General features: G+C 44.2%; 1 protein-coding gene across 1 annotated transcript; it reads right to left on the bottom strand.

Annotated features, from left to right (window-relative positions):
* Nucleotides 1-247: 247 nt before the first annotated feature.
* LOC124940637 (protein Ycf2-like) lies at nt 248-4,795 on the bottom strand. Its single transcript, XM_047481164.1, has 4 exons — nt 4,628-4,795; nt 1,514-1,939; nt 1,061-1,444; nt 248-637 (listed from the first exon to the last, which is right to left on the bottom strand). The coding sequence occupies exons 1-4, from the start codon at nt 4,793-4,795 to the stop codon at nt 248-250; spliced, it is 1,368 nt and encodes a 455-aa protein (XP_047337120.1).
* Between the last annotated feature and the right edge of the window lie 5,505 nt (nt 4,796-10,300).

Here is a 10,300-nt window from a genome sequence, read left to right as displayed (position 1 = left end):
CTTTTATCTTATCAATTTCTCCCTTTTTGATTATTTTATTTAAAATTATCAAAACTAAGTAGAGATGCAAAAGATGGCCGGTTTCAAAAATAACTTTATATATATGATAGATAACCGAAAAATAACATAATATATAGAAATGCTAAGATAAGTAAAGGAAAGAGAGCCCCTATTCCGAGTCCGAGAAGTCATATATTTTCCTCTTTTTCTTCTCCGGTTGCGGTCGACTGGCCGGTTTGGAAACTCGTTATCTTTTAGACCGGGGCTGCAGTTGTTCTTCAACCTCCTCTTCGACTTGAGCAGCCTGCTGCGGTATACTCGTAATGACCGTGTCAGTGACCTCATTGAGCAGGTCGGCTATTTGAACTTTCTTTGAGGGTTCCCTCTTTCGCTTTGTCGGCGCTGAAACGGAGGAGGCCGCATTTTTCTTCTTGTTGTCTTCTGCGAAACTTTCCAGCCTCCGTCTTTCTCTTTCCAACCGCGCATCATCCTTCGCAGCTTGAGCGGCTGCCTTCTTTGCAAGCCCTGGGAACTTGGCCTCTGCCTTTCTAATCCGCTCGGCTTCCTCTTCTTCTTCGGTAAGTTGGGATGATCGCGGTGCTTCCTTCTCTTTACTTGCTTCGGCGTCCAGCTCATCCTGGACCCTCTTAGCCGCTTGAGCATCAGCCGCTACAGCCGCGGCATCCGCATTTATCTTAGCCCTCAGCAGTTCGGCAACTTGTTCGGAAAGCGCCTTGAGTTCGGCCTCGAGACCCTCATTTTTCTTCTCGAGTTCGGAGACCCGTCCGAGTGTTGTGCCGACCAGGTCATCAACCATCGTTGTCAATCGTTGATCGGTCTCTCTTTCAAGCCGGCCAAAGTCTTCCTTTAACTCGGAGGTCGTATCCTCCAAAATTACGGTTCGCTTAAAATATTTACTGTGCAGAGCCGCCTCTTCCTGTTGATCTTCGTCGATTTCTGAGAGCCGGTCCTGATTTCTGTTCAAGAGATACCTTGTGGTGTCGGCGAACTTGAGTGCCGAGCAAACGATTCTTTAGAATCTCTCCTTGAATGGCTGAACCGCGGAGACTTCAAACTCTTGAATACGGCTATCAATTCGTTCTGTTGTTGAGTCTTCAAACCTTTGAAGACGGCCCTCAACCCATTCCTTTGTGAAGTCTGATTCGGAGACTTCCGGTTGTGTAAGTGGAGATTGCCCGGTGAGAAGAGGATCCGCCCTTTCATCGGATTCTTTTGATGCCGCATTCTCCCTTGGAGGTGTTGGACAGTGATCCGGACTCGTTTCGATCCGGGGAGTAGTATAGACCGGTATTTCCCTTTGACTGTATATTGCCTCCAGCCGGTCAATTTCTTGAATGAGGTCTCCTTTGGCTTTTTCAAGCCTTTCTAACACCCGCGGTGTTAAGGTGTCTTCAGGTCCCACCTCTTCGAACTCCTCCGTAATCTTCCAGATGCGTGTGGTTAGCTTCCGTAGTTGTACCTATGGTTTTAAGAGGTAGGTTCGGTGTAATACCTCTTCAATTGTGTTGGATTTTGTGAGATTCATGATCAAGTCCTCCACTTCCTTCAGTCTTTGGATGCATTCCATGTCTGTATAGCCCGGTAGGATTTGCCTATACGGTTTGCCGAACCGGTGCTCGTGCCATTCCAGGTATAACTCCTCAATCGACTCGGCTCTCTTTTTGGCGCCCTGAAGGAGTTTCAGAGATATCCTATCGGCCTCTTCTTCTCCGGCCTCCTCATTATCTTTGTCGCCGCCTTCATCACCGGCATCTTCACCACCCTCTTCACTACCCTCGGTGGTCTCAGAGATGGCGTCAGGTCCGGCATTATCGGGGCTCTGGCCCGAATTCTCTTCTTCATTGGCCGATCTTTCATCATCGGTCTTTTCTGTATCGGTTCTTTCAGATGATGAGGCCGACCCTTCATCCTCCGTTTGCTGCGGTGGTTCCGAGAAAGTTACTTTCTCTTTTCCTTTGCTTTCGGCCTTTTCTTTTGCCGGGGCCGCTTTCTTGTCGGCTTTCTTCTTTCGCCCACCTTTGAAACCGGGGGCCGACTGCTTCCTTTCTAGGAATTGTTTCGATCTGATGAGGCTTCTATTTGCGACGATGACGCCGGGACCGATGTTGAGATTGTGGTGAAGGAAGATTTTACCGAGAGGAACGGCGTATCCCCATGACCGATTTGAGTCCGGTTTCACCATTTCCATCAAGTTGTGGAACACTGCCTTTGCCCAATTAACTTTTGTTCTTTCTATCAAGCCGATCAGCATTCTGATTTTGTCTTTGGTGAGGCTACTGTAGTTTCCTCCCCTTGCTAGAATCGCCATTGCAAAGATATCACAGATTGAGATATATTCCGGTTTCAACGTTGATTTGCTGCCGGATACTTTTATCGGCTTCTTAGTTGCCGAGAGTATCTGGCATGCCGCCTCAAAAGTCTTAATCTCGATGTCCGCCGTTGCATCCTGGCCGGTTGTTGGAAGGCGCAGGCTCTCTGCCACCGATGCCTCGGTGAGCTCTATTTCAGTACCGCATACAGTTGCGGTGATTTTGTCATCGGAGATAGTTGTGGTCTTGAAAAATTCCTCGACCGCATCTTTGTAGAGAACATGAGGACCGCCAAGAAAATATTCCAGACCGGTTTTGACTACCCGGTCAATAACCTCCTTTGCCTCGGACGTACCTTTCAGTCGGATTTCTTCGAAATCCACCTGAGTTAGGTGCTTAAACAAAGCCGAATTGCGCCACATCTTAGAGAGTTTGAGAAAGTTTGAGGAATAGAGAACCGTTTTTGAGAGAGTTCGAAAGCTTTAGAGAGAGAAAGCATATTTGCGTGAGAATGAAATAAAATGGCCGAGAGTCCCTTTTATAGATGCGGTTTGGAAACCCAACCGTCCCATCAACATTGCACGGGAAATTTCACTCCAAAACAGATGAGCGGCAAACCATGGGCGGGAACGGAATAGGCGCCAAACCATGGGCGGTAAACCGGGGGGCGGGAGTTTTGGGCGGGAAATTTCCCTCCAAAACTTTTGCTTACGCCATTGATGACGCACTCTTCTTTTTGAGACCGATTGAAGTGCCGGTTTTCTAGAGTTAATCGGTTATTTTGAATGATCAGAATGTTTGCAATCTTTTTATTTTAAGCGATTTTATGTGACCGGATAAGGGCGCGATTATAATTTGAAGATGTTAATCGGTTACTTAGATAAATATTCAAAGTATTAAGAAGACCCGGTCATTTAAACTGGAATGAAATTTTATTCAAGAGACAATACAGAAAGAGAACTGAAAGATAGTTCAGTGCGAAGATAGGCATTTAAGAAGTAAAAACCATTCTGGAGAACTTCTCTTCCACCGCATCCGCGTCAAGGATGTTTGAAGGTGATGCCGGTGTACCCGGACCAAATTCTGGCCGGTACTTGAGAATCAGCTTACTTAGGTGGGGTGCATAGCCGAGACCTTTCTTGGTCAGCACCATGTTCTTTAGGTTTTGAAAGATGACCGCTGACCAATTGATGGTCGTTTTGCGGAAGATGTGGGTCATCATGTTGTAGGTATTCTTTGAGTACCGCTGATTTGGGGACTGACAGAGAATTGACCGAGTCACAATCTCAAGAAGAAGTTGAGCATTACGACCGAGGCGGGTTTTTAACCCATAGTTTTCCACTGGATCAAGGTTTCTAGAGAAGAGTAGTGCATAATAGAATGCATCAATTCCCTCAAGTGTTGGGAAGTCAGAAAACCCTTCTGTGGGCAAATTGAGGAGGGAGGCAAATTCGGCTTCATCAAGCCAGAAGGTATGGTCTCTTACCGTAGAGACGATGTAATTGCCCCTGATGCAGGCACTTCTGAAGAATGCCTTGACATCCTCAATCAGTATGGGACCGGATTCTTCGAGGAAGGTTCGAAGGCCGGTATCAATAAGGGATTCAAACATGGTTTTCTTCGCATGATTTCCGTCCCATTCTTCCATACATGAGTTGAAATCAACGCTCAAGAAGTTTCCCAAAGTTCGGCTTGGCATGATTGCAGAGAGAGAGATAGAGTTCAAGAGATGTCGAGAGTGTTTTGTGTGTTGAGTTGATTAGGTAGTCTCTCCTTTTATAGGACCGTTTTTGGAGGGAAAATGTGACAGTTTTTGTCTTTTTAGAGAACAGAATCTTTATATTTCCAAGGTCATTGGGAAGAGTGTGCTTTTTGACTATTTGCGGTTCTTGAGGTAGTTATTAGTTGAGAATTAACTAAGTTGGTTGGGAAGTAAATGTTCAGGTGGTTGGGGGTTATCTCATTAATTAAGGATTTCTCTTTCATTAATTGCATTAACACAAACGCGGTTAATCAAAAGAGACCGAAAATAACATAGATAATACCGAAAGTCACATATAGAGCCGAATAGGGAACAAAGATAACACCGAATGAAAACATGATAGAAGCCGAAGTGATCATGATGATGTTGGATAAAAGTACACCCGGTGCATGAAGCAAAACGACCGGGGGCAGGAAGGAGTGACTCAGTGTGCTTGGGAGTTGACGACACCGGTAGGATTGTTACGGCGGTTCCTCCTCCTCCAGGCCCTCTCAAACCGATCATAGAATGAGTCGGTTATCTCTTTGGTGAGTACCTGGGCATGGTTCAGACCTTCGCCGGGACAGGTCGGAACACCAAGCTCCACAAGAAGGCAGCTTATTTGGGGGATGAGGCCGACTGACCGGATGCCGACCATCCAAATGAGGACGTCAAATAGCACCCTGGACCAGTTTACCGGTGTACTGGTGACAATAGCCGCCATTATATTGAAGGTCGCGGCACAGTAGGTATTGGTGACATCCCTTCCGAAGATGCTCCTACCTATCACATCGTTGAGGAGCTGATATTCAGCCCTCAGGTGTGATTTAGTGCCGTGATCGTCAACCGGTTCGGCAGACCGGGCAAGTGTGAGAGAGACCTCGGCCTTTATGTTGGCCGGTGGGTTGAAGTTAGTCAGCCCTTGCTTTGGCAGACTAAAGCACCGAGCAAAATCCTTTTCGGTGAAGTCGAAGATGATACCCCCTACTTTGGATTGAATATGGGTATCGAAATGGGGGGTACCCCTGAACACCCCGGCGTTGTAGAAAAACTCCAGGATGGACTTAGGGTAAACGGTGTGTTTGTCGTCAAGGAAGTACTGGAGGCCAGTATCTTCCAAAGATTTTATCATTCTATAAATATCGTAGTGCTCGGTGCTGGAGCACGACTAAAAATCTTCTTGAAGAATGTTGGGAAACTGAGACATTTTTGCCTTAGAGAGGGGATGATCTTTTGTTTTGTGAATGTTTTGGTGAGTGTTTGCTTCACTTAAATATTAGTTGGGGGGCTATCCTATTGTCCAGGTATTAAGTGAGATGATATCTATTAACTACATGATAAGAGGTTTTGCATGAAGTAGGTAGGTTTTCAGTCTAGGGTGTTGGTCATAGGCCTGGACTGTGAAAGATATCATCAGATCTTCACGTCTTTTTAGGCGCGACTAGTTTACTTTGAAAGGGCAATGTTTCAGAACAGATATCTTTAAACCCTGATAGTTATTCCTCTTCTGTTTGAAATTCAAATAATCTAGAGTAACCTGCTTCCGAACCGGTCAGTTATCAGTTGTTCATCCCGATGCGGTTATTTGGTGCATGCACCAAGTAACCGGTCGGTTTACTCTATCTGATAAACTGGGCGGTTCTTCCACAGACACCCTGAAAACTTGAAGTTCAACAGTTTGGGAAGAATTACCGGTTTTGTCTGTCTGAGCCAGTTTCCCTTTAAGCATCCTTAGGAAGGATCTGACTAATATCGGTTAAACCGAGAGTAAGTCTGAATTGAGAGAACTTAGCTTCCTGTAGAGGCTTCGTGAAGATATCGGCTACTTATTGATCAGTCGATACGTATTCCAGCCGGATATGCTTTAGCGTGACATGCTCCCGGATGAAGTGATGCCTTATGTCGATATGCTTGGTTCTGGAGTGGAGAACCGGGTTGTAGGTGATTGCAATGGCATTTGTGTTGTCACAGAAAATCGGGGACTCTTCGGCTATGACACCGAAGTCCTTCAGTTGTTGTTGGATCTAGAGGAGTTGTGAACAGCAACTTCCGGCCGCCAAGTATTCAGCCTCCGCGGTTGATGTGGCCACCGATGTCTGTTTCTTGCTGTGCCATGAAACAAGCCGGTCACCTAAGAACTGACATGTTCCGCTGGTACTTTTTCTGTCGATCTTACATCCTGCATAGTCTGCATCTGAGTAACTCGTTAGATTAAAAGACGAGTCCTTTGGATACCACAGACCGACATCAGGTGTGCCCTTTAGATACTTCAGTATCCTTTTTGCGGCTGTGTAGTGGGATTGTTTTGGATTTGCTTGGAATCTTCCACACACACCGACTGCAAACAGAATGTCCGGTCTACTCGCTGTCAGGTATAGGAGAGAACCGATCATGCCCCGGTATGCAATCTGGTCTACCGATTGGCCCTCATCATCCCTATCCAATTTAATCGATGAGCTCATTGGAGTAGCCGCCGATGAGCAAGTGTCCATCCCGAACTTCTTTAGTAGCTCATTGGTGTACTTAGGTTGGCTAATGAATGTTCCTTCTTTGAGTTGCTTAACCTGAAGACCTAGGAAGAAACTTAATTCTCCCATCATACTCATCTCAAACTTGTCAGTCATCATTTTTTGAGAATTTGTCACATAGTTTAGGATCGGTTGAACCAAAAATGATATCGTCTACAAAGATTTGAACAAGTAAGATATGTTCCTTCTTTTCAAATTTAAACAACGTTTTATCCACCGAACCGATGGTGAAGTCATGTTGTAATAAAAATGCGGTTAGTGTATCATACCAGGCTCTAGGTGCTTGCTTTAGACTGTATAAAGCTTTATTTAACCGGTATACATGGTTTGGAAATGCAGCGTTTTTGAAACCGGGTGGTTGTTCAACATACACTTCTTCACGTAGGTCACCGTTCAGAAATGCACTTTTAACATCCATTTGAAAAACCTTAAAGTTTTTGAAAGCAGCGAAGGCTAGAAAAATTCTAATGGCTTCAATCCTAGCTACAGGAGCAAATGATTCTTCAAAATCAATGCCTTCTTCCTGTTTGTAACCTTGAGCCACTAATCTGGCTTTGTTCCTTGTGACCAAACCGTCCTCATTGAGTTTGTTTCTAAATACCCATCTTGTTCCTATGACCGATTGATCTTTCGGTCTAAGGACTAGGTACCAGACTTTACTACTCTCGAACTGGTTTAGCTCTTCTTGCATTCCCAAGATCCAATCCGGATCTGACAATGCTTCATCTATTCTTTTCGGCTCAATCTGGGATATAAAAGCGGAATTAAAGTACCCTTCTAGAAGTTGACCCCTAGTTCGAACAGGTTCTGAAGGGTCACCTATAATTTGCTCAGGAGGATGTTTACTGTTTCTTCTGAGGTTCAGTTCAGGGATGTCTACCAAATTACCGTTTATTTGATCAAGGCTAGACATGTCGGTAGGCTGAACAGGATTGTCAGACCGACCAACTTCCTCGGATTGGACCGAAGTGTCAGCTTCCTATTGTGGAACAGCTTGATCCGGCTGGGTTTCAATATTACCTATTTGGTCATGGACAAACCGCCTGAAGACCGGAGTCTCATCTTCACTATCAGAATGGATATTATTATTTTCCAATCTGTTGTGTAGATCAAAGCATGATGCAGTATTACTTTCAACCGATTCATCGAAAACAACGTGAATTGTTTCCTCCATGGTTGCAGTTCTATTATTATACACTCTATATGTTTTACTTACTGCTGAGTATCCTAGCATGATCCCGGTATCGGTTTTTGCATCAAAAGCAGTGAGTTGGGTTTTACCATTTATATGTATATAACACTTACAACCGAAAATCTTGAGGTACTTAAGTTTGGGAACTTTGTTAAAATAAATCTCATAAGGTGTTTTGTTATGAAACTTGTTTATTAAAGACCGGTTTTGTGTATAACATGCAGTGTTGATAGCCTCAGCCCAAAATTTCTGAGCAATGCCGGAATCGGCTATCATGGACCGTGCGGCTTCCTTGAGAGTCTGGTTTCTTCTCTCGGCCAGACCATTTTGTTGAGGAGTCCTAGCACTAGACAACTCGTGTCTAATGCCGGATTCATCAAGATATGCGGTTAATGTACTACTGGTAAATTCGGTACCTCGATCACTTCGAATGCTATTAATGCGAGTTGATTTTTCATTTTGCAGGCGCTTAAGAAGTGTAATTAGGTTTGATACGGTTTCACGTTTAGATGGTAAAAATATTACCCAGGTAAATCTAGAATAATCATCGATAACTACCATGGTGTAAAGCATACCTCCTAGGCTGACAACCTGAATTGGTCCAAATAAATCAATGTGAAGAAGATCTAAGCACCGGCTAGATTGGATGTTTCCTTTACTCTTAAAGGTTGACCTAGTTTGTTTACCCATTTGACATGCTGAGCAAACCTTATCTTGATTAAATATTATATCAGGAATACCCTCAACTAGCTTTTTACCACGAATGTAGTTCAAGGTTTTCATGTTCAGATGGTTTAGTCTCTTATGCCACAACCAGGTTTGATCAATCTTAGCTATCATGCATATAGGATATTCTACTTTAGTTTTCCAGTCTACCTTGTAAATATTACCTATCCTATTTCCGGTTAGCAGTACAATGCATTGAGAGTTCTTAACTAAGCATGCATGTTTAAGAAATTCTACCGTATATCCAGCATCACACATCTGACTAATGCTAAGCAGGTTAAAACGTAGGTTTTCAACTAAAAGTACATTGTCAATAGTTAGGTTACCATGGACAATCTTACCCTTGCCCACAGTTCTACCTTTTGAGTTGTCACCAAAAGTGATGAAAGCACCGGTTGCTGTTCTGATATCGGTTAACAAATTGCTGTTTCCGGTCATGTGCCTGGAGCAACCGCTGTCCAAGAACCATTCAGAGTTTCCTAGCCGTTTCTTTGGATCATGCAAAATATACATATTTACAACTGTTTGGTACCCACATTTACTTGGGTCCACATGCGATTAGTCCCTTAGGTATCCAAACCTTGATAAACCGGACGGTCTTCTTTGCTAGGGTTTTAACAGTCCTTTTGGCACTCGGTCTTGTGTATCTCGGTTTTTCTACAGAGGTCTTGAATGGTGATGGTCTTCGGTTCGGTAATCTGTGGTTTGACCTATGCGGTTCAGGAAAGGCTTTCATATGTTTGAGGATTTCGGCTTTTCTTTTCACAGGGTCAAGCCATTTCTCAGATTCGGTTGGACCAACGTAGTCGTATTTTAGCTTTTCATCCCTATAGTATGCGGTCTCCTCCTCTTCAGCGGTCTAGGAGCTTTTAAGAAATTTTATAAGGGGGAGGTTACCTCTTGTAAGCCTTACTTTCTCTATGGGTTTTCGGTCTTTGGAGCTATTCTATGTGTATCCTAGGCCAAACTTGCAACGAGGATGTCTGTAATGACTGAACATGTTCTTTACTATATCACTAGATCTCTTATATGCGGCCATCTTATATTGAAGTCGGGCATTTTCTTCCTTGGTTAATTCTCTAGTCGGTTCACTGGATTGTTCGGTCTTAGGATCTAACTCGTTTTCTAAGGTATGAGTATCATCAGGTTGTACAACCTCCGGTTCGGTTATAATGGGTACCTCTAGTTCTGTCGGAATGGGTACTATGGGATCGGTTCTTATGTTGAGGTGCTTAGGTAGCATGGCTAGTAGGTTCCTATATTTTTCTACCATGTCATTCAATGCATTGTATAATTCATCTTTAGTAAATTCTTCACAAGGAGAATCAAATACCTGTTCCTCATTTGCCATGAGGCACGTGAGTTCATCATCACTGTCACTGTGAGCCCATAAGCTTCCTCCATCGTCGGCTATCAGTGCTTTCGGTACCTCACTTCCTTCACCGGTTTGTTGATAATTGTTTCGGTCATTTTGATAATCCGGTTTCTGGGTATCCCTCCTTGGTTTCCTGCATTCCCACTTAAAATGTCCCAAGCAGTTACAGTTATAACATCTTACATTGGATTTATCACCATAGTAGTTGTTTGTCGGTTGGCTTCTTTTCATGAACCTCCCAAACTTCTGTGCGAGCATAGCCATGGCATCCTCGGTGAACTGCTCGGCGGTTCTGATCGGTACAGGTGCAGGGGCCGGTGCAGGTGCAACCGGTTCTGTAGATGTGATTAGTGCTCTGTTTGATGTCGAGGCCGAGACTTCTTCTTTAGTCCTAGATCTCATTTCGAA

The sequence above is a fragment of the Impatiens glandulifera genome, chromosome 1 (assembly GCF_907164915.1).
Source record: "Impatiens glandulifera chromosome 1, dImpGla2.1, whole genome shotgun sequence".
Classification (NCBI taxonomy): domain Eukaryota; kingdom Viridiplantae; phylum Streptophyta; class Magnoliopsida; order Ericales; family Balsaminaceae; genus Impatiens; species Impatiens glandulifera.
This window is presented reverse-complemented; position numbering and strand designations above follow the sequence as displayed.

Excerpts from the sequence above, each read along its gene's own strand:
- LOC124940637 (XM_047481164.1), bottom strand. The coding sequence starts at position 4,795 with ATGGCGGCTATTGTCACCAGTACACCGGTAAACTGGTCCAGGGTGCTA. Across the intron at positions 1,940-4,627 it reads AAGGTCTGAACCATGCCCAG|CAAACGGAGGATGAAGGGTC; the intron begins GTACTCACCAAA and ends GAACCACCGCAG. Across the intron at positions 1,445-1,513 it reads AATCCAACACAATTGAAGAG|ATTACGGAGGAGTTCGAAGA; the intron begins GTATTACACCGA and ends CGCATCTGGAAG.